Source organism: Buteo buteo, chromosome 19 (assembly GCF_964188355.1).
Source record: "Buteo buteo chromosome 19, bButBut1.hap1.1, whole genome shotgun sequence".
Classification (NCBI taxonomy): domain Eukaryota; kingdom Metazoa; phylum Chordata; class Aves; order Accipitriformes; family Accipitridae; genus Buteo; species Buteo buteo.
Genome location: NC_134189.1, coordinates 2,967,892 through 2,990,729, shown reverse-complemented (window position 1 = coordinate 2,990,729; position 22,838 = coordinate 2,967,892). Strand labels below are relative to the sequence as shown.

Sequence of the window (22,838 nt, the reverse complement as noted above, 5' to 3'; positions counted from 1 at the left end):
AGAGGTTGCAACTATCTGATGAAAATGAACACTCAAACCTAGGAACAAATAAACGTCAGTTCCCTTTTCCAGATTCCAGTCCAATGTGTTGAAAGACTTGATGTAGCTCAATATCCTTCTCAATGGCCTTCACAGATTTGGCAAGAAAGACAATCCAAATGTTGCCCTTTGGTGTTTTTCAAACTTTTTGGCTTATCCACAATGAACAGTTTAGCCTCCTCATGATCCTGTGACAGACCACAGTCATCTTGTCATAATACAAGATCGCCTGAGGCAAAACTCATGGTAGGAAATGCAGATTTTACAGCATGAAATGCTGTCAGAAGGAGACAGGCTTGGAAACCTTAGAAAAAACTTATATTCTTAAAAGCAATTCTGTTGAACTTTTGTGTGTGTGTAAAATAGATCTAAGAGTCGCCAAGGAGCTTTCATATCTCTACCTTTCCACTACTGGCATGAAATAGGTATTGTCTAAGGTGAAAAAAACCCAGACAGTAATAAAGGGTAAAAAAAAAAAGAGAAAAAATTGTTGAAGTCCAGGAAGGCTTTCTTAATGTTAAGGTGCAGTGTATCACAGTGCATCCTAAGGGTAGGAAGGAAGCATTACTGGGATACATGAAGTAGGCTGTAGAGAACCAGGGAAGAAGATACATTCCTGAAAGAAAACCCAAGGACTTGTAAGGTGCAGTGAGAGGAAGGGAGTGGGGCAGGTAACAGAAAATGAGAGGCAGGAAATGTTGTGAAGGTGCACAAGCCTGTATCTGCTGGTGTTTTTCTATTTCTAGGTGTTAAAGTACTGTATGATTTCCTTTTAAGTTCATTGGCTGTTTATGCATGATATAATTTATCTTAACTATGTAATTTATTCTTAGCTTTTTTTTTCTGACTAATAAGCTGTGTTGAGAAAGAGAAGCCATTTTTTTTCCCAGTTCTGCTGTAAAGAAAGTGGTGCAAGGTAAGAGTATTTGTTCAGAGCTGACACTCTGTGATCAGTAAAAGGCTTTGGTTTCAGACCTGAAGGTGGGCTTGCATTCCAAAAAAACATGTTTCATTTTTCAAATATAAAACTTGTACTAATAAAAAATATTATTTCTTCCTATAAATCTTTCCTTTTATATGTTAAGAGCATTGTGGTTACAATAATATTACTATTAGCTCATCTGATCAGGCCTCAAAAAATTCTGTAGGTTCAGCTATGTCACCTGTGAGGTAGGATGTTTTCTCCTGGCTTTGCTATAGTATTTAACAGAGATAATGAGAAGGAGTTTTGTGTTTGTGCCAGCTGATTGCTCCTGCTGGGTTAATCGGACAGAGCTGATTCATAAATTGCAGTGAAATGCATTGTTTTTTCAGAATTTAAATCCTTATAAATACCATTTTAAATCTGAAAGGTGTGCAAATTCAGTTTGTTGACAGCTAAAGGCAGGCAGTTGCAGCCTCTGATAGAGAATATTGATGACCACTTTAAGGAATTTTCAATTTAGTCCTTTCCTAATCAGTGGATTTTTTTGTTAGTCTCTTCTTTGGCCTTTTATGAGTAGCAAAACCAATTTCTTCCAGGCTGTATGATTATGCTCTGTCTAGGCCTGTACTAAAAGGAGATGTTCAAATTTGTATGTAAATTTGGTATCTGGATTCACATCTTAGATATGCATCACCTTGCTGGGCCTTGATTTGCTATGGTTTTAATAACCAAGAAGAATAGTGAGTGGCAGAACTTTTATTCAGCTCAGTGACTTTTGGATGAAGCCCATTTGCATTGCAATCAGCACTCTAAGAGCTATCTGTTGCTCCCATCCTTCTGCATTTCACTGGGTATTTAGAGAGGCTGCTTTTGGAACCAGGATTTATAGATACAACAACATTTTATATGACCCCACAGAGCAGATGTTATGATCTGAAGATCACTTCAGGAGCCTGGAGCTTGCAGAGTAACATACCATTGTCACTATGCACCTAAGCATCATTAATTAAAATATGTAATGAACATTGGAAGTAGGGGTCACAACCTATGGCTCTGCTGTGCCAGAAGAATCCACTTCTTACTGGGTAACAGAATCAAAGCTTCCATAAACTTCGTCTGTTGCTGATCCTATGAATCTTCCATTTTCTTCTGCATGAGGTCCAGCTGCAGTGGGCGTGGTAAAAAGCATTTTATAATCCTGTAGCCTGATGATTCAGGACTTAGAAGCTGTTGTGAGTCCCAGATCTTCAGCTTCCTGATCATCAGCTTGAGCCACAAAGTTACTGTGCAAAAGGAGGTTGCTGCTACCTTCCCCAGTGCTAGGTACTGATATGCAGGAGAGGAATCATCATTCTGATGATTCAGGAGCCAATTATGACATGCTTCTCTCTGAAGGGCTTCCCTTTGAGTAGTTCCAGCCCCTCAGCCTGTATATCTGAGTCATGATTCACCAATGTTTCCTATATAGTCAAAAAAGGAGAGGTAGGCATCTCAATTAATACTGTAAATCACATTTTACAACTCTCTATTTACAATGAATATACAGTTATGAAATCATTGCAACCCTTTCCTTACTGTGTGCTCGAACATCAAAGATTCTGCCTGTGTCTTAACAGCAGGCATTTTTCTCTTTGTTGCTCTGAAGTAATCAGTTTATTATTCCCTTATCAAAATCTTCCTCAACCAGAAATATATTACCTGAATTTGCATGAGATTAGGCTAGTAAGTATATTGTGGCCTCAATAGTTCTAATTAAGATCCATGCTGAACTAGTGTGTTCTGTTTCTGCTAGCCTGGGGGTTATCTTTTATGTAAGGAAGGAAAATGAGGCTGAATGGTTTGCTAGAAAAGGAAGCCTGCAGTGGAAAGCCCTCCAAGGCCTGAAGGAACAATAGCTAGAGAATTTCTGAGAATCCTGCATCTCTGCAAGGTAATGGAAAACAAACCCAACCCATCCTGCCAGTCCCTTTGTAGTTTCTTGTTCATTAAGTCAAACACATCTGTACACACAATTTTATTCCCATAAAACTCCAGTGAATGATCTCTGCCTCTTCTCCTCACTCCCAACATGCTCCCTCTGCTCTCACTACAGAGCTGAAATTGCCATGACAAGAAACCCCACACGTCATGTTCTGTATGTGGGGAATAAGTAGCACAATGACTTCGTGCCTATTTTGGCCCTTTTTAAGTCCTTCCAAGTGGCTGCCAGGATTCCGTATGTTCCAACCTTGTTCCTAACAACTCTTCATATTATGTGACGGATGTTTCACCATGGCGTTAGGTGGGTGGACCCAGACTCCTCTGCAAACTTACTCAACGTAAGCCAGCTTTAGATCGAAAGCTTTGTAGATTTATCGTGTCCTTTCCAGTTTGTTGTTAGAGGAGCATATGGTCCTCGTTGTTGAAGGCTAATTTGTTTGTCTAGAAAAGTAGATGTAAAGCTTTCTGAAACAATTGGATGGCTTTTCCTGTTCTCTTTTAAAAAAATTTCCAGCTCCGTGTTCACAGCGTGTGCATGCATTGCAAACTTTTGAGATGAGTACTTTTGCATCTGCTGTAGCCTTGCAGTGTAGTTCTAATCTGTTTGTCCTTCTGCTGCATTCAGAGGTACATAGGATGTTAATGCACATTTTCAAGTTTATTTCATTCACTGCAGATTCATGATGGATTTGTGATGCTATTCCAGCATCTAAAGACACCCTTTTCTTCCCTTCTACTTGCAGCAGAGACTATAATATAGTCTAAACATGTCATTCCATCTTGCCCAGTGTTGTGTCTCTGCCAATATTTGCAGTGGATGCTTAAAGCCACGGTGTAGTAAACATGGAAAAGTATACAGTAAATAATTAAACCTTTAACTGATATATTTACCTGGTATCGGGCCCAGAGCCTTCCAGAGTTGGAGGTTACATCTAAGCTGCTGTAGATAATATGTACTTAACAGTTCCAGCCTTAGACATTCAACTAAGCCCTTTCTAAAACTGCTTTATTTTTTGGCTTCATAATGTCTGATAGTAAAGCATTAATCAATTTGTTTATAAATAAAAACATTCAAACAAAAAAATGTCCACATTTTCCTGGACTCATTTTGTGCTAGTTGCATGGTAAATTGCTCCTTTGTTCTTGTTCTAGGAGAATTGATTAACCATCATTCCTTATTCACCATCTCCCGTTTGAGGTGTTACAAACTTCTGTCAACTCATCTCTCAGTTGTTTCTTTTTCCAAGCTGAAGAATTCCATAGCAATTAATCTTTCTTCCTATAGATCCCATATTTCTGAAAACACTTCTGTACTTTGTTTCTACAGAGTATTCTACAGTACTCCTTCTGAAGTGAGATGACAAGAACTGAATATGGTATTCAAGAAACACGTTACTTAGCCAGTCTGTGATAATTGGACTCTGCCATTACTATTATTATTTGTCTGCTCTCACAGGTTCTTTGATCTTGTTGTATAGTTAGAATTGGGTTTTTTGTCACATGACTTTCTATGTGTTTATTAACACTGAATTGATTAATTGATTGAGAGCAGCCCTGCAGAGAAGGACTTGGAGTTAATGCTGGATGAAAAATTAGATACAAGCCAGTAATGTGCCCAGAAAGCCAGTTGTATCCCGGGCTGCATCAAAAGAAGCATGACCAGCAGGTTGAGGGAGGTGATTCTGCCTCTCTGCTCCGCTCTCATGAGATCCCACCTGGAGTTCTGCATCCAGCTCTGGGGTCCCCAGTACAAGAAAGGTATGGACCTGTTGGAGTAAGTCCAGAGGAGGGTCATGAAGATGATCAGAGGGCTGGAGCACCTCTGCTATGAAGACAGGCTGAGAGAGTTGGGGTTGTTCAGCCTGGAGAAGAGAAGGCTCCGGGGACACCTTAACTGCAGCCTTTCAATATATAAAGCGGGCTTATAAGAAAGACAGAGAAAGACTTTTTACCAAGGCCTGTAGTAACAGGACAAGGGGCAATGGTCTTAAACTGAAAGAGGGTAGATTTAGATTGGACATAAGGAAGAAATTTTTTACAATGAGGCTGGCGAGACATGGAAACTGGTTGCCCAGAGAAGCTGTGGATGTCCCATCATTGGAAGTGTTTAAAGTCAGGTTGGAGAGGGCTCTGAGCAAGCTGATCTAGTGAAAGGTGTCCCTGCCCATGGCAGGGGGTTTGGACCCTTCCAACCCAAACCATTCTATGAATCTATGGTTCTATGATTCTAATTTCATACCCCATTTAAACCTAATAACTTAACTTTTTCCATCATTGTTAGATTGGAGTACCCTAGATAAAATTTTGTCTTTCTCAATCACCCAGATCTCTCAGGTGAGAGATCTCTGATCACTCAGTCTTCCAGATAATTTCAAATTATGTTGAAGATTATAAATTTCTGGGAGAGCTCACTTAAAGCTTTCCTCCAATATAAAAACTAACCATTAATTTGTCTCATTTGTTTTCTGTCTTTAACTGACTTTAATCTACATAGGCACCTTCCTTTTATCTCTTAGTTTCTTGGAACCACATTTTTGAGGGACTTCATCAAGATTTTTAGACATCTAGGTATAATACACTTATTGGAAAACCCTGTATCTTCCTCTGGAGCTCTTCCAAGAACTCTACTAGTTTTATGAGGCATGACTACTCTCCACAAAAGCTATGTTAACTCTTCACCAGAACATTTCCCTCTACTATTCCTATTTTTCATTATAGTTTGTATCACCCATCCTGCACAAAAGCCAGCCTGATTGGTCAGTAGTTCCCTGGATTCTTCTCTGAGTACTCCTCAAAAACTTGCATTTGGTACTTTTTTCTCTGATACTGAGGGCTGTTAAAGCCTTTGATTTTCTACTACAATTACTTGTTTGGCAATTGAATTTTTAAGTGCCTTTATAGATTTTATTACATTAAAGCAATTGAGTAAGAATGTAGGTTATGCAAGGCTTGTGAGGAAAGTAATTATGTTTTATTAAACTGAAAGATTTAGTTGGAAAAGATCATTATAAGTTATCATTTTTCTCTGTATGTCTTGCCTCATTTACTGTTTCAGAACATTAAGGCTACAATAAGCCTACCTTTATAGCATGGGTAGACTTAGAAAAGGCCTAAGTTCGCTTTTAAGTTTTTAAATGATTCTTTAAACAGCCCCTTTGGCACTGCAAACATTTGACCCCTGTAACAGCTTCTTGAGGTTATTTTGCCAGTCTTGTTATTTTTATGTATGGCCTTAAAACATTATTGTAGTAAACTTGTGTCTTTTGTTGTTTCAGCTTGTACTAGGTCTTGTATGTTATTCAGGACTAAATCAGTTTGTTTCTTTCTCGTGAGTGCTTTCACAAATAGCTCCAAGAAGCAATCATTTATAGTGGCTAAAAAAGTAGAATCTGTGACTAGGTCCATACTAGCAAATAAAGTAGGCCAAGGTCCATTTTGGGCTGTAAGAGCAATTGACATGGTGCAGTCATGGAAGATTTGTGTATCCAAGCTCTATCCCCAGCAGTATAAGGTGGCCTTTTCCACACTTCATATTGGAAACTGTCCCTGGCTTGCTCATTGACATAGGCAAAGGCCATGTCAAAGCATTCAGCAGCATGAGTGGAGTCTATGATCTCATTCCAGAGCTCAGACCTTTGCCTTGTCCTCGTTTAGTCTACCAGTGGAGACATAGCCTCATCACGGTTCACTGTGATGTTTACCTAGTCTAGTATGATTGGACTGTCCCATTGTTACTGTTTGTCTGCCCTTCAGGGTCTCTGGTTGTCTCTAGCATTTCACTCACCTCCTTCTGCTCAGGTGATTGATAGCGTAGCACAGCACTAACAGCATACCATTCCTTTTAGTGTGGAATGAAATTCTGCAGCCACGGAAATTCTGCAGTACAACACAACTGTTGACACATACTCTATTTGACACCATACTTTCTTTAGCATTAATGTGTAAATGCGAACTACTCTTCATGTGTATTAGTGTTCCACTGAATATCTTCGTCTAACTTCCATAATGCCTGTTGTTTTTTTTAAAAGGCATTTGGCAATGGTTCTGCTGTTTAAACCGTATTTTAAAAGCGAAGTATTTGTATAGACATATTTGGGCATTTGTCTTGATTTAGTTGCATAGTTTTATATGTTTTGCTTACCTGGGTTATTGTTTTTCTTTGGTTTTTTCTTACCTTCTATTCTATCCATTTTTCTAAGTCATAGGTTTTCTGTGATTTCAGACCATGCAGATGTATCAATCTTGAACAATTTACTTTCCACATCTGGCATGATTTCCTTGGTTTTCATTTTAAAATTGCCTCATAGCATTTTTAATCTTAAATGTCAGCAGCACTGATTCTGTTTTGATTAGGTGGAACCCATCTTATATAAACTTAAATCTGCTTCAAAAATTTACCGGATACTAATAATCCCCTTTTCCCTACACAGTTTAATCACTCATTATCTGACACAGAGTATATAACCAGGACCACTGAAGAATGCTACTATGTAGGACCGCGTTTTTAGCCTCCTGGTTTAAACTTTGCTTTCAGGACCTCTTGCCTGCTGTTTCTTTGTTGTTGGTGTGCATATGGGCAATAACCATTGGGTCTTTCTTAGCACTTACTAAGAGAATGTCTAGATTCCTTGTGGTATGTGCCATCTTTTCAACTGCATGCATCTTTTCTAATAAAATGTTTGTCCATGTTTTTATTTACTTGGTCATGATCTTAATTTTATTAGAAATGGAGATATTTTCCTTTTTGGGCTCCTGAAGGGATGCCACCCTACTTAAGACACCTATCAGCCTTTGCTGCATGTGGTACCTGTTGAGTGACTCATGGCACAGTGATGGCTATTATTCAAGTCACTCAGGAGCACTTTTTGGGAGGTGACCTCCTCCTGGGGGTGAAGACCAGATCCAGCAGATGAGGTCCACTTGGCCCACTCAGGGGTATCTGGCTACTGTGATATCAATTTGTGACATCGCGTGCCGGACAGAACTTCCACTGAGTGCAAGAGAGGCTAGGGATGGCCTATACAGATATGACAAGACCCACACAGTGTCTAAAGGATGATTTGGCTTCATCCTCATGTCCTGTCTTGGGGCTGAAAGGCTTGACTTGTCCATCCATTCAGGCAAGTTACATCTCACTTAGGGATAAAAGATTTTAACTGACTAACAAATGGCCTTTTGCTGTCATGTCAATTCACGATTCTGTGTTTTCTGATAGGATTAATTAAAGTCTTTCTGGTCAAAGAGCCCATCCCAGTAGTCCTGAAGAGATTACCAATGAATTTATGGCAATCTGCTCACTGCTTTTTATATATACCTATGAAAGTTGCTTTCACTATGGCTCAGTAAACAGAGCAGGAGAAACCCAGGGATTTAGACTCATCCCTCCTACCTGGTCTTTGTATCAGAATAATTTTCTTGAACCTCTACCCTAAGTTGCTGCTAAAGGTTGGTACTGGATTTCACTTTAGATAGGTAATTAAGATGCCAGTTAGCTCCCTTTGTCAGGCCTTTAAAAAGAAAAGCATCACTTCACAGCCCGATTATATAGAGGAAGCTGCCTCTTAACTTTCTGAAGCCAAAGCTCTTCAGACCTTTGTAGCATAGGTGTGTCTTGGCACAGTGATTTCTGTTCAAACTAACAAGGTAACTGATGGTGTCAGACTCTGCTGTTGGACTAGCACGGTGAATTTGCTATCACTGCTCTGGTCACACTCCATGCAAGCTCAAGTTACTGTAGCAGCTTTGCTGAAGAGGCACACCTCCGTTCCATCCAAAGGAACTTTAATCTCACATTCACCAAGCATTGCTCTATTGCAGAAGCACTCCATCTGATAGGTAGATCCTTTGTGCCTAGGGATGCTGAAACCTAATTGGAGTAAATTAAGTGAGAGGAGTAACAGAGTATTGCTTGGAATCACACAGAGTGTGAATGTGCTTAACAAGCATGAAAAGAAGAAAAAGCGATTACTTATGAATGACTGAAGTTTCAAGAGACATAGTGCATGGGTGTTCACTCCCAATCCTCATTTTTCTTCAGGTCTGTAAGTGGGATAATTCTGCCTGTTCAGAAGAAACTGAAGGGATAAGCTTACACCTCTGTTTTATCTGTGAAAGACGCATGAAGAGAAGGAGAGTGTGTGTGTACCCTTTGGGGACTGTGAAGACAAAAAGCCTCCGTTCTCAAGCTCAACTCCATGTACTGTGTGCAATGTTCACTTGCATAGCATATCCTGAAAATACTTGTGAAGTAGCTTTCCCTTACTCTTCCTCGCTTTGGCTTACTCCGCTTTTCTTTTAGCTTTTCAAAATTTTTTCTAATGCACTTGCAGCTGCCACTGATTTCTAAGAAATTGTGTATGCTGTGGAGGATGTAATCCAAAGTTGGTTGAAGTCTGGTACTTTTAATTGATAAAGGTACTTTTAAGTGATAAAGGTACTGCCCCAAACTATAGTAGTCTCTTCACAGAGACTGCAGGTTAGGTTAGAGAAAGCGTAAGAAATTTCACCACCTCTCACTTCTTTAGATGCCACCACTCCCCTTCCTTTTTTTCCTAAGATTAAAAGGAAGATCTAAATATATGTTAAATTACACTGTCTCCATTTGAGTATATTTTCCTCACTTCTACTGATGCAGAGTGATATTATCCCTTAAATTAAAATATGTAATCAGAGAGTGGCTTGAATTTTAATCCCTTAACAATGTGGATTTGGTTTAAGTAGAATCCACAATTCTAGTGCTACTGTTGGGACAGAGACAGTTTTATCCAGGTCAGGCTTAGCAACAGCAATGTGTCTTTAAGACAACATTCACAATGTAAATGAATGTTTTATTTAATGACCATTTAACTTTATGGCAACTAGTTTTCCTTTCAGAAAACAATGCACACAAGGAGAATGATGATTTAAAGGACAGGTTTTGAGTGCAGATAAACAGAAAAGAAAACAGGCAGCAAATTTCAGCCTCTGTTAAGAGATGATTACATCTTCTTTGTGGAACAATTAGTCACATTTCTTGGAAATTGTTTAAGCAAAATATAACAAAGTACTTCCTTCCCTCTTCTTCTTAGATATAGATACAGATCAGGAACCTAGTTGCTGGACCTCTGCTGTAAACAGGAATGTCAGAGAGAACAAAACAAACATGCCTCTCATGCTGAAGACTACAACAGCACAACTGAGAGGGAGGTAGAGCTCAGGCTCCTTTGAAGGGGTACAGCTGTGGGTGTCCCACTGGCAGTTGCATTTGCACCGATTCCATGTGAGTGATAAATGAGGAAGTCAGCTAACCGCTTGCTGTGAAGCACCTGCCTTGAAGACCATTCAGCATTCAGGTAAGGCAAATGTGTTGTTACTGTGGGGAAGGAATTGGCAAGGAACCCTCTCTCCTCAAACAAACAAGAACTTAAAAGCCCTGTGAATCAGATCTGAAGGTGAAGAAATAGGAGGACTGGTTCTCTCAGTTGACCAGAAGTACAATTTTGTGAGTAGGAGTGGTAAGAGAGGCAAGGAAGTGTTTCTTTTTGGACAGGTTCACGATTCAGTGAAACAGCAGGGTATACTTGGTATGGATCAGATAGGTGAATCAACACAGATAATGAATTCCTTCTTGTAACTTAGGGCTTGTTTCTTCTCAAGGTGAAGGAAGGAGGTAGAAAATCCATTAGTTTCAAACAGCAAGCTTTGTTCTTGTCCTCTGACGAGGAGGTAGAAAGTTTTCCCATTAATAAATTACCTTCATATGAAGCTGCTCTGAGAGATCACATCAGTGTTGGTGGAAGAAGTAGTTTGGGGCCAACAGAAGGCCCAAGACCTGCCCAGCTAACCACATGAGTTTTCCTTTCAGCTACAATCAGTGACAAAGAAGGAAGAACAGTGGCTGTTGAGCATGCATTTGAGGAAGAACAGCCAGTGATGCAGGGAGTTGTTGCCTGACATAAGATCATGCTTGTGTGCAAAGGTGTGAAGATGAGAGAGTTCATCAGTCTTCTTCTGGCTCCATGCTTGGTTTGGGGGGTTGGAACTATTCGAGGTGAGTTTCAGACTCTTTGCCTCTATTTTTTCCTCCTTTCTTTTCTGTTATTGTTCCTTTTCTTTTAGCCTGATATTTCTCCATCCTCCCTTTATTTTCTGCTTTCATCTTGGTGACAGAAAGAGGACACTCTGTGAGCGTACACATACGTAGTTACCAGGGCTATCCCAAACACTCCAGTTGTATGTCAATGGGAGAGTTGTGAATGGTATTTAGGCAAGACCCCAAACTTCATGGGCTAGACAATGTTCACAGCCTCTTAGTCTATTTATTTAAATTGACTTGTCATGAAGTTTCACATCTGAGTAGGCCTGACTATTACCAGTATGAGCTCTGACTTTGCCTGTCCCATCGTTAGATATCATTTTGGTTTATACCAAAAGAAAACTTTTTTACCAACCTGCCTTTTTTCCTCTGCAATAGGTGTCTCTTCGTTATGTCTGTTGACTTGTCCTGCCTCCAATTGATACTCGCTTTTTCTTTAGAGCGAGGGCTGACTGCTGCCTAAGAGACAGGGAGCTGAGAGTCTCAGCTGCTAACACAGCTGGCAGAGCAGAGGCACAGCACCTGTGCAAGTGAGAAACTGAGTCATTACTCATAAGTGTTGGAGGCTCTGAGGTAATGAATGAAAGGTATTGAAATAAAAGGTATTGAAAAATGTACCCATTGCACATCTAACTTTCCAGAGATAGACACGTATCTCTGGCACTTGGGAGGATTATGCTCCCTTGCTTAATGTGTGATTTGCAGTACTGAATGCCACAGACTGTGGTCTCTCAAGCAATAACCCCACGACGACTGCAACAACCTTGTCTTTGCAGCATATTTCACTTTTTGGACCTGAAAGTGACTTGACTTGGGCACAGGTGTTTCTTGTAAGATTAGGCATCAGCTGCCCTAGGGCTGCTAGGAATAGCAAAATCATTTCTTGCCATCTCTTGGCTGCTGTTTCTGAAAAACAGAGCTCTCAACCAAGCTGAGCCTGGGTCAGTAGTTCCCATCACAGCAGAGGCAACTCTAGCACCTGTTCTTGGAGTTTGAATTCTCAGGGAAGGGCACATTCATGTTCCCAGGTTAACAGTGACCTTTCCTCAACACAGACACAGCTCCTCCTTGCACACAGGTTTTTCACAAAAGAAAAAGGAAAAGCAGGTTCTCTGCAAATCCACCTATGAGATATGTTTGTTTACTGATAGAGGGACACAAATTTTTCAGCAGCTAGATTTTTGAAATATGTTTTCCTTGTCAGGAGGCTTTCTCCTTTCTGTGACTTAAATGTCATTGTAGCTAACCAGAGTGGGTGTCTCTCACTTTTGCATATGACTTCCTAGAGGCATAACTTTTGCTAAGGCAACTGGGCTTATTCGGTGGGCACATGAAAGTATTCACCACCACGACAGCAACCCACAAAGGCAAAACTGAATGTCCTTCTTAATGAGGCATCTGGTTTTTTGCGATAAACAATAAAACACTCATAACTTGCACTTACTGCCTTTCTACCGAGACATCACTTGACTGCTAGAAGAGCAGTGAATTGGTGAAAGCAATTGTTTGGCTTTTCTAAAAACTATAATTATGTTCTTAGAAGCTGCTTTTCTATATGTCTCCCAGATTCTTTCTGTTGTTAAGGGGTACAAAAGTCAACACTACCCTGCCTAGGTCCTGGGGGTCTTCCCATTCAGCTTGGACCCTTGTTTATTGCAAAACTATGCAGAGATTTACCAGGGCTCAGAATTACGCAGATTCTAGGACACTGATGCTGATGTGAGTGCTCAGCTAAATAAATCCCTATTCAGCATTGCCCAGTTGGTCTTGGTACTCTCATTTCCTCCAACTGGGAATATTGAAAGGTCATTCATAGGAGACAACAGGCTTCTCGCTGGGGAGAGCTGCTCTTTTAGGCTTTCTGTGTTATAGTCACACTTGCTTGACCAGCTTTCCATCTGTGTTGGAGTTTCATGGAGCATCAGGCCTCTGCAGTTCAGGAAGAGAAACAGAGGTACAATTTGAAGTCTTAGATCGTAGTTCACTGTATCAGAATGGCTGTGATTCCTGTCTGGGGGGTGGGGAACAGAAGGGGAAGGATATGTTTGAGGTTTTAGCCAGTGTTATGAGGCCCTTTTTCTTCAAAGGCATGAAGTCCAATGAGGCTTGAAGAGACCAAGCTTAACCCTTTGGACTTATCTTTTGAATTAGGATATTTCTTGAAAATTAATTTTACCTATTATAAAACAATTCCAGCTTTTCTTCACAGGTTGTAGACCAGAATCTCACTTTTCTTGCATGACCAGTTTGATTTACAAACAAGCAGAGTCAAAAAGTTGAGGCTTTCTCAGTCCTAAGACTCACGCTAAAATTCTGATGAATGGCAACTAATGACAGTCCAGCCTACTCTAAGAGCAGCAGGTGCTCTTGGAGACTTCTTGCCTTCAGGCTTTCCCATGAAGGGCCAAATTTTATTTGTGAAATCCATGCGGTATGAGCTGAACAACACTGGGGATATTCCCAGCTGATCTCATCAGCCAGCTCCTCACTTCTCTGTTTCTGCCTTCTCCAGTACAGTAGCAGAGCTTGTGTCATTTTACCATTTCCCACTACCTTCTTTAGCCCCATCCATCTTCTGATTGTTTCCTCTTTTCAGAGAGCATCCCAATGCAGACCCTACAGTGTTATGGCGACTATGTATCTCTTACAACTTGCACATGGATGGAGTGTTCAGAGGCTCATCAATTCGTGAATGTGACTCTGAACTGCTGTGAAAAGTAAGTGCGTGCCTGGCTGGTGTTCTGTGAAGGGTCTAAAGGGGCTTGGCTGCTGAACCTGAGAGATGGAGCTGGGCAAAAGGACAGTGCACTGGGCTTGCAGCCACCATAGTATCCAGCTTGCAGACACCAGTGTTATGTCCAGGCTAGGAAGAAAGCTGGATCTGTATAGGATGAGGAAGAACAGGAAGCAGGGGATGCTAACCAAGTTGTTTTCATTATCTTTTCAATCACTGTCCCCTGCTTTTGCTGTGAGAGCACACACACAAAATATGGCAGGACATGTTAATTATTGCACCCGAGTGGAAAAGGATGTGTTACACTAGATGCAGTGGTGATAATAACTAATCAGAATGGCAAAGAAGGCTTCTTCTTCCTTATGCCAGTAAAAGCATAGCTATGTTGAAATAATTTCTGCAGAACAAACTGTGAGAAAAACAGAAGTTGTATGTATTTGTTAGACTCATTGGGTTTCCTCTCAGAGATACTGAGTCTGTCTTGCACTATCTTTTTGCTACGTCTGCTTCCTTTCAAGAAGAAAACAGAACAGTCAAAATGGAGAGTATGAGGGAGAGAAAGGGACAGAGAAGAAGGAAGAAATAGGGGAAGAAGAAAAAGAATAATAGTGGAAGCAGGAGATGAAGGGGTAAACAGCAGAGAAATTGGAGGGTGGGAAGAAAATGTGACATAAGAATAGGAAGAAGTTATCTTGGTTTTACTTTTGAGAAAGAGCTGTAGGATTCACTCATAACTTGACCTGACAGCTGTTGAAGTCAATGGAGAAGGTGCCCCTTACAGTCCCTAGAGTATTGAATCACATTCCAAATATTAGCAGTTTGCTGTGGATTGAAGTCTACAAACCACAGAAGTGTTCCTGTGGCACAAAGGACTCCACAGTCTGCATGGAAAGAATTTTTTTTGTAGGAGGACTGCATTAGCATAGTCCTCACAAAACTTCTGTCGCAACTGCTAGCTGCAGTTTTTGGCTTACCTTCTTTGACTTCTCTAGCATAAGCTTAGTATAACAGACATATGTACACATGTAAACTGCCAAACCTACTGTTATGGAAGCAACAAGCTTTGCTTGCTAAGGGAAGGTGAACTAGGAGCTGAGAGTGACAGCAAGGCATTGACCTCATTGACAATAGTGTAATCCCACAGTTAACAAGAAGAGCAGAACAGTGAGAGTGACCAGGATCAGCCATCGGTCCGGATCCCCAAGGAAGTCCCTATGCAGTAGCCAAGCTTTAGGTCAAGTTAGGAAGTCAATTCCACGGATCACAATCAGCAACATGTATCACCAGGCACAGATACAGCTGCGTCATAGCTCAGGCAAGGACCAAAGGCAAGGGCCTGCAACTAAAAGCAGCTTCTGAATGAAGGTAGGGAAGCCCTCAGTCAGGCTGATTCCAGCTAAGACAGCCTTGAGCATGGGTAGCCAAACCCCTTGCAGGGTGCGTGTGAAAGCAATTGTGCTCAGGGCCCAGACACCTACCAAACCAAGATAGTCATTGTGAGTGCATCTTCCTTTTAGGAAAGGAAGAGAGAATAAAGCAGATGTGCTTGATATTAGAGAATTTATCCATGTCACTTAATTAACTACAGGAGTGTGCCAACATAATGCAGTGATAAACATGGATTTAGAAACAGAATAAAATGGCACGTGGGGAAGGTTTTGGAAACCACCCTTTGGGCCATCTAGCAGCATCCTATTCAGATAGTCATGGTTTTTTTCTGTGTAACCAGGAACAAAGAAATGACCTGCAGGTCCCACAAAGGTGAAAACCACACTGACTGCCAGAACTTCACAATGCATTGGGTGTGTCATAAACATGGACATGATGGAGAATATTACACCTTCAATTTTGACCTGACAATGCAGGCAGAGCTAAATGTCTACTTGCTTCAGAATGGTAAAGATGAACCATTAAGTCTTGTTTATATTCTTGAGTATTTAAAAGTTTTTCAGATTAATGTATTGAATATTTAATCCTAAAAAGATACTTAGGTCAGCCCTTAACCTGAAATGTAAGCAAGAGAGCAGTTAAATGGCTATAAGGCCATACTACCACCTTCAAATTCAGTGCATTCAAGATAGACAAAAATGAGTCTACCTTCAATGGTTACAATGGAAAAAATGGGGGTAGACCTGCCAGCTAACCAGTGTCTTGATTGGGATTGGGGGAAGATACCAAAAAACCCTTCTGTTTCAGCACCATGCTCTACATTCATTACAGCATATTCTTTCACAAAATTGCTATAAAGCTGCACAACAGCACTGCTCTCCTTTCTTCCTCTTCTGTTCATAACTATATTTACCAGGTCTGGCAGAGTTTGCATTTTGTGGAACAAAAAAATCATGGATTATTTGTAGCAACCCAGGAAAATTGTTAAATAACAAGAATTTGTCAGAGAACATCAGCTAGGCATTTTCTTCCCCTCTACATGTCCCTGTCCTCACTATCTCATCCATGGGTTGCACCTTCACCTTCCAGTTCAGACCCTCCCACCTCAAAACCTCTCAGTCGGCTTGATGGGATCAGGAGACTTCTTACTGACCTGGGAAGCAGCTGATGGAAGCCAAAGGCTGGGCAATGCCCTGGAGTATGAAGTCACTTACAAGCGGGAGTGGGAGTCCTGGGAGGTAAGAGCAGAGGAGCCGGGCTCTCCTGGTTTGGGCTGCACCCTTTTGGGAGGTTGAGAGCCTGTGGTAAAAGTTGTGCAAATGAATGGCCTTTCCTTTCTCAGGCACTCTGAGGAGGTACAGCAAATGTTGTTTGAGGTCAGGCGGAAGGGGCTCTCTTTCTGTCTGCAAGTGACTTGCCCAGTCAAATACCGTTTGTCCTGAACTGAATGCAAAAATCTATTCTTCACTGAAAAAAACGCCACCGCACTTGGGTTTTGAGTTGGATTTGATTTTCCCCCTGAACCTCTCCCAAATGGAATGAAATCCTGTTCCAACAGGAGCCTGTGGGTTCATGTGGGAAGCTGGCGATATTCATTTGAAGTTGCTTCCCTTTCCAGGAGGATACACCTTTTTTTTTTTTTTTTTTTTTTTTATTTTTAAGCATACATATCCCCAACTCCCCAATTTCCTCCCTCCCTGCTCTCCCTCCTTTTTCCAAACACCAGAAAGCTGCCTCGCTCTTGCTCTCCAACACCACGCGTTGCCATCTCAGCCGCGAGGACCTTGTCCCAGGGAGCAGCTATGTTGCCCGTGTGCGAGCCAGACCGGGGCAGGCCAGTGGCTTCTCTGGACAGTACAGCGAGTGGAGCACGGAGGCATCGTGGGAGACCCCTGAAGGTAGTGTGGGATGGAGCGAGGCTGTGCAGGGGTGGAAACGCTGGCTGAGAAGCAAGACCTTTCCTGTCACTTAGTGTGCTCTCATCTTCTCTGAAGGTGGCCTTCAGCCCAGGAACCTTCGCTGCCTCTTCAATGGTGCAGACCGTTTGACGTGCAGCTGGGAAGTGAAGAAAGCAATTACCACCTCTGTCCTCTTTGGCTTGTTCTTCAGGGCCACTCCATCATCGGCGTACGTGCTCTGCCCGTGGCAGCACCCCTGTGCCTCTCCCATGGAGTTTCTGCTCTGTCCCATTCCCCCCCTGATGTCAGCTCAAGCTCTTTTTTTCCCCTCAGAGAAGAGGAGTGCTCTCCTGTGCTCGAGAAGGCTTTGCCCCATGTCCTGTATGTAGTCCAGAGCTGTGAGATCCCGGTCAGCAACTCCAGCAGTCAGAGCCAGTACCACGTGTCTGTCCGGGCCAAGACAGAGGAGAAGCTGATTGAAGCGTACAAGAACAGTGAGTTGCTGTGTTGTTTCTTGCTTCTTCTGTTTTTTTCTTGGACAGATGCCTGGCTGTGTAAGAGGGGCTGAGGGCAGTGGTGATGAGGAAAAGCGGGGAGGAAGAGGAAGAGAGTGGGACTGATGCCAAAAGGAACTGGACACTGTGTCAGGTCAGAGGTCTGGGAGAGGTGGCTTGTAGGTGTGGAGTTCCTCAGCGGCACTTGTTGCTCTGAGGGAAGTGGCGGGGGTGGAAGCTGCTGTGTAGAAACTCGGGTTGTGACCCAGAGCTCCTGGGCAGTGGCCCCTGGAGCACTGGCTGAGGTGGGACTCCTCTGCTGAGTAAGGGGTGCCAGCTGGATCGTCTCTGCCTGCATGTATCTGGAGGTACTGGTGCTACTTTTCGCAGACTAAAGCTGGGAGAGCTCCTGCAGTGGCTGAAAATATCAGGCAGTAGCTCCAAGAGAGCTGAAAATCTCTGCAAGTGTGGTGGACCAGTACAGATGTTTCAAACATTGCTTTACTGCTTTTCTGTACACAGGGAGTGCTGTCAACATTAATGGACGTGGGTTTTCTGTTCTTTAATGGTCTACTGGTGTTTTAATAACTACTGGTTATTGTATTTGACTAGAAAATGAAGATGTAGAGAATTAAGAAGTGTTAAAAAGCTGAGACTTCTTACATTGCATAAAACAACATTGTTTTCAGTCTCTGGAAACTATTCACAGTGGTGAAAGGAAGTGCTGGACCAGTATGTTAATAAGGACTGTGAGACATTCTGTGTGTTCCAGTTAAGGTGCTGCCGCCTGCAAATGTGTCAGTAACGGTGACAGGGAACCAAGAGTATGAACTGAGGTGGATAAAACACACTTTCTTATATGGCTTCATAAAACAGAGATACGAAGTTGAGTACTGGAAAACCCACCAATATAAAAAGGTAGGTCTTAGGAAGTGCAGGACTCCTGGATTTCTCTTTGCTGGGCAAATGGGAAAGGCAGTTCCTCTCACCTCCATTATCTGTGCTTCTTTCTTCTCCCCAGAATCTCCAGAAGTTAAATATCAACAATGATGAACCTCCCTTCATCTTCACGCTGCAGATGCTGGCACCATCTACAGAGTATAGGGGGAAAATGCGTGCAAGGGTGTTTCATTATGATGGGCCTTGGAGTGAATGGAGTGAGGAGTTCACCTGGAAAACTGAGAATGGTACTTTCATGCAGGCTACTTCTGTAAGGTTTGGTGGACTGTTAGTGGCTGAAATGCCTCTATAGAAAAATACATTCTCTCAGCTGGGGTTGAAGTTAGGTCCAGCCACGAGCTAGCCTGGGTCACTTAACAAGGTAGCTGTCCTGTCTGCATCCTTGCAAGTACAGCAGCAATGCTGATGAAGGAGGTGAGCAGGAATGACCTTTTAAGCTTCTTTCCTACTGCCCCTCACAAGGCGAGTACAACCAACCGTAAAGTTTTGCACATGGGGAATCAAGCAAAGATCCTGCCCAAAAGATCATCCTTGTTTCCTGATTCCAGCAGTCCATTCTGCTGTCAGTGACTGAAGAGCCCGAGACTGCAAGAAGGCAGAATATAAGCCATCAGTCTTTTGTATTTGCAGAGTGACTACAGGGTTGCATAAAACACAGAGTAGATTCTACTGGAGATAAAATGTTTACATGTTCTTGCTCTTTCTGGACTTAGAGGCAGAATATCCGCTATCATGCGGTCTTGTGCCCAAAGTACTATGATCTTACGTGATTTATGCTGAGAAAGCTTGTAGCGGTAAGACAGTAGGCAAATTCTGGTGAGTGTACTCGGGAAGAAGTTGGTATGTTGTTGATGATCAGTTACGGCCATTAGGAGAGGAAGCTCTTCCATAGGAAGTCTCTGAGAGCCCATCTCTTCAGGACTGTACAGAGTAAGGCAGACCTAAGACGACTGAAGACTTGCCTATTGTTGATGGTGGAGTAAGGTACCCAACCATCTTTTTATTAGCCTAAATTGTTTGATGTCAGTAAAAATTGGAAAAGAATCAGTAAAGGAAATGCTGAGCTCCTTTGGTCAGTAAGCTGCTCAGGCCACGTTTGGTCTGTCCCACTTTGGAGGGTATCCCAACAATTTGAAGGCCTCAGGATCGTATCCCTTGACACGCCACCTACGTTTGCCTGATCTGCTTGCATGAAGAGTGAAAAACCTGTTATGGGAAGCAGCCATATTGCAGGTGGATACCTATTTCTTTCTTCTCTGTTTCAGTTCTGCCACCAGTGGTTCTCCCAGTGATGCTCCCAGTTCTCATCATCACTTTGCTAATAGTTGCTTATTGCAGCTATAAGTATTTCCTCAGGTAGGCTTGCATTGTGACGAGGAGATATAGCAGCGTGTTGGCCATGTGGGTGGCATAAAGGCTGAGGCAATTCTTGTGCTCCACGAGAGAGACGTCTATGTGGAGATGAGCCTTGGTGTGCGATGGGCAGCCTTGTGCCTGTCTGTGCAAGGGTGGGAGTTGGGTGGTGGCGTGCCAGGGCCTCGGTGGTGCCTCGCTGTGCAGAGCAGCACGGTGCACGGGGCGCAGTCTTTTCCGGTTGCAGCCACGTTGAGAACCAAATCTTGCAAACTCTGTGTTGTTGTTGCAGGAAGAAGAAAACGTGGGAGGCAAAGATTCCGAACCCTGGCAAGAGTCTCCTGATCCAGAGCTACCTGGGGGTAAGAGGGAACTGTACCTTGAAGGGTTCATTATTTCTCTCTCTGTTTCAGGACTTCCAGTAATCTTAAGAGCTCTTCTTGTCTCCTAGTCCCCAATGAACAGATGGCTTCATTAGTCTATGGCTTATTTTTAGGAGAAGTTCTGGTCACATTCAGGATAACTGTGTTCTTACATTTATCCCAGTAGACTTCTTTGTGTTGATCTTGTCAGCATCACTGTGATTCAAAATCAAGCTAGAAAATTTTCAGTACTTTAAAATTTTAACTGACTGAAATAATCTAGTGTCCTTAGCTTTGTTTTAAACTCAGTCATTTTGTGATCACTGGCCAAGACAGCCACTACCATCACATCTCCCACGAGTCCTTCCCTATTTGTAAATAACAAGTCTAGAAGGGCCTCTTTCCTAGTTGGCTCACTGAGTACTTGTTGTTAGGTCAGTGGTAGGCAATATGGGTTTGAAGTAGCCATCTTCTGGAGAACAGGACACATCTTCTAGTCATATTAGTGAAGTTGTACCCCTATTGCCAGATGCTGTAGGCTCTCCTGCTGGTTGTCTTTGTCCATGAGAAAAGTGTGGTTCTCGATTCTACTGCCAGTGAGACACTGCTCTTTTGTCACGTCTGCTTTTTCCTTTTTCAGAAAGTACCCTTAGGAAACCGGCCAACAAGCAGCCAGCTGGACTTCAACAAATACAACCTTTCTGAGAAGATGGAGCAGGCTAGCTTCCTTCAAGTTGTGGACAGGTGAGTGAACAGCACGTTACGGTGACACTGTGGATGCTAGTCTCTCAAAGAGCTCCCTAAGTCACGGCAGGATATAATCAAATGTTCCGTCACGAAAAAGCATATACAAGTTGCTTTTGAGGAAGGGATATCTGGGTTAGCCTGCTTCTCCAGCAAAGATTTTTTCTAACCCTGTGTGTAGCTATGTGTGTTTTCAACTAAGCTTGTTTTATAGTGAACGTTTACCACAATAATATCTCTCAGGAGCAACTTTTAACTTTCCCCCATTCAGGCAGACGAAGACTTTGGCAGAGTCCCCTGAAGGGCAGGCTAAGACGACAGATGTTTCCCCTGTTGCACTGGACCTACAGAACTCCTACCATGCTTTAAATGAGCCGGAGCACGCCCCAGTTGCCTGCTCACGTCAGATTGCTGGTCATTCCTTTCCTGTTTTGAGGAGAAACAGTGCTGATGCAAGTGTTGCTTCCCAGAGAGCAATCCCTTGCTTTGCTTTCAATGGTCCATACTTGTATAGCCCAGTGGCATCCTCCCAGCCTGATATGTGTCTGACCCTGGGAGTGGACCCAGTGGGAGTCCGGGAGAAATCAGTTTCCCTTCAGTATGTGGCCCTCCCAAAGGAAGACTGTCCCCAGGCTCCACAAAGGCAAGAACAGCCAGGAGCAGGTCCTGCACAGCCCTTCCTGCTCCCAGGTCAGAAGGAAATGATGCAGCTCCTTGACGATGAGGAAGAAGTCTCACCGGCCCCACCAGCCAGTGGGAAAGGCACGAACGTGAGAACAGAAGAGCAGAAATCTCCAAAGGCTCTTAGCAGTATCACGGCTCCTCAGCAGTGCCCCTTGGAGTACATCACCACAGAGAGCCTGTTACTGCCATCAGCCGGTGACTCCAACCGTCCACCACTTGTCACTGCTGGGGGGTTACCTTGTGACTCACAGGAGCCCCAGCCCCCCAGTGACCACTCTTGCCATGAGTGTCTCCCCGTGAGCCCCTCAGGGGGAGGGGGTAGAGAAATTGAGGGTGAAGTTGAGCCCGGGAAGAAGGGATGCATGGGGGGAAGGTGATTTAAGGTTTGATTTTATCTCTCATTATCCTGCTCTGATTTTGATTGGTAATAAATTAAATTAATTTTCCCAAGTTGAGTCTTTTTTGCCTATGACAGTAATTGCTGAGTGATTTCCCTGTCCTTATCTCAACTCACCAGCCTTTCATCACAGCCTTTTTTCTTCCCCTGTCCAGCTGAGGAGGGGGAGTGATATAGTGGCTTGGTGGGCACCTGACAGCCAGCCAAGGTCAACCTACCACCCCAAGTAAATAAATTTTGGAACTCCATTAAAATGATCAGATATCCTGCACATTATGGTGGATCCATCAGTGGCAAGGAAGACAATGCAAAGAATATTGAGGTCACTCAGATCTTCAGAATACTAAAGAAAGTTGTTGTGGAAAGGAAAGTAGCCAGCTCTGAGACTCAGCAAAACCTGCTGGAGTTGTAGGGGTCTTAGGTAACCAAGACAAAAATTTGAAAAATTACGCCATTATAATCCCATTTTCTTTCCACAAATGCTACCTCTCCTGTCCAGCTTCTAGTCCAATGTGGTGAAAGATCTCAAGTGACCCTGCTCCTTTCTTAGTTATATTGATGTATTTGGTAAAAGGGACAGGCCATAATTCCCATGTACCTGCATTTAGATAGTCTTGCTTCTCATTCCCCTGATAGGTGTGATTGGCAGAGGAAGAAGCCAGATTTAGCTAGGACTCCTTTCTAAAAACAGGTAATCGATTTCAGTTCAAGCCTCTCAGGTTATAGGAAAAGAAAATGATTTTGCTTGGGCACATAATGAGCCTGGATAATCAGTTTTCCTGCTCAAGAACAATGAATCCAAGGG

General features: G+C 42.7%; 1 protein-coding gene across 1 annotated transcript; it reads left to right on the top strand.

Moving 5' to 3' along the window:
- Positions 1 to 208: 208 nt before the first annotated feature.
- CSF2RB (colony stimulating factor 2 receptor subunit beta) lies at positions 209 to 22,082 on the top strand. Its single transcript, XM_075050811.1, has 16 exons — positions 209 to 285; positions 8,982 to 9,140; positions 10,012 to 10,275; positions 10,788 to 10,973; positions 13,615 to 13,735; positions 15,482 to 15,648; positions 16,231 to 16,379; positions 16,868 to 17,039; positions 17,136 to 17,268; positions 17,373 to 17,533; positions 18,306 to 18,451; positions 18,555 to 18,720; positions 19,759 to 19,849; positions 20,139 to 20,208; positions 20,849 to 20,952; positions 21,224 to 22,082. Exons 4-16 carry the CDS (start codon positions 10,886 to 10,888, stop codon positions 22,011 to 22,013), a joined length of 2,358 nt encoding a protein of 785 aa, XP_074906912.1. The 5' UTR covers positions 209 to 285; positions 8,982 to 9,140; positions 10,012 to 10,275; positions 10,788 to 10,885; the 3' UTR covers positions 22,014 to 22,082.
- The last annotated feature ends 756 nt before the right edge of the window (positions 22,083 to 22,838 follow it).

Excerpts from the sequence above, each read along its gene's own strand:
- CSF2RB (XM_075050811.1), top strand. The coding sequence starts at position 10,886 with ATGCTTGTGTGCAAAGGTGTGAAGATGAGAGAGTTCATCAGTCTTCTT. Across the intron at positions 17,534-18,305 it reads GATTGAAGCGTACAAGAACA|TTAAGGTGCTGCCGCCTGCA; the intron begins GTGAGTTGCTGT and ends TGTGTGTTCCAG. Across the intron at positions 18,452-18,554 it reads AAACCCACCAATATAAAAAG|AATCTCCAGAAGTTAAATAT; the intron begins GTAGGTCTTAGG and ends TCTTCTCCCCAG.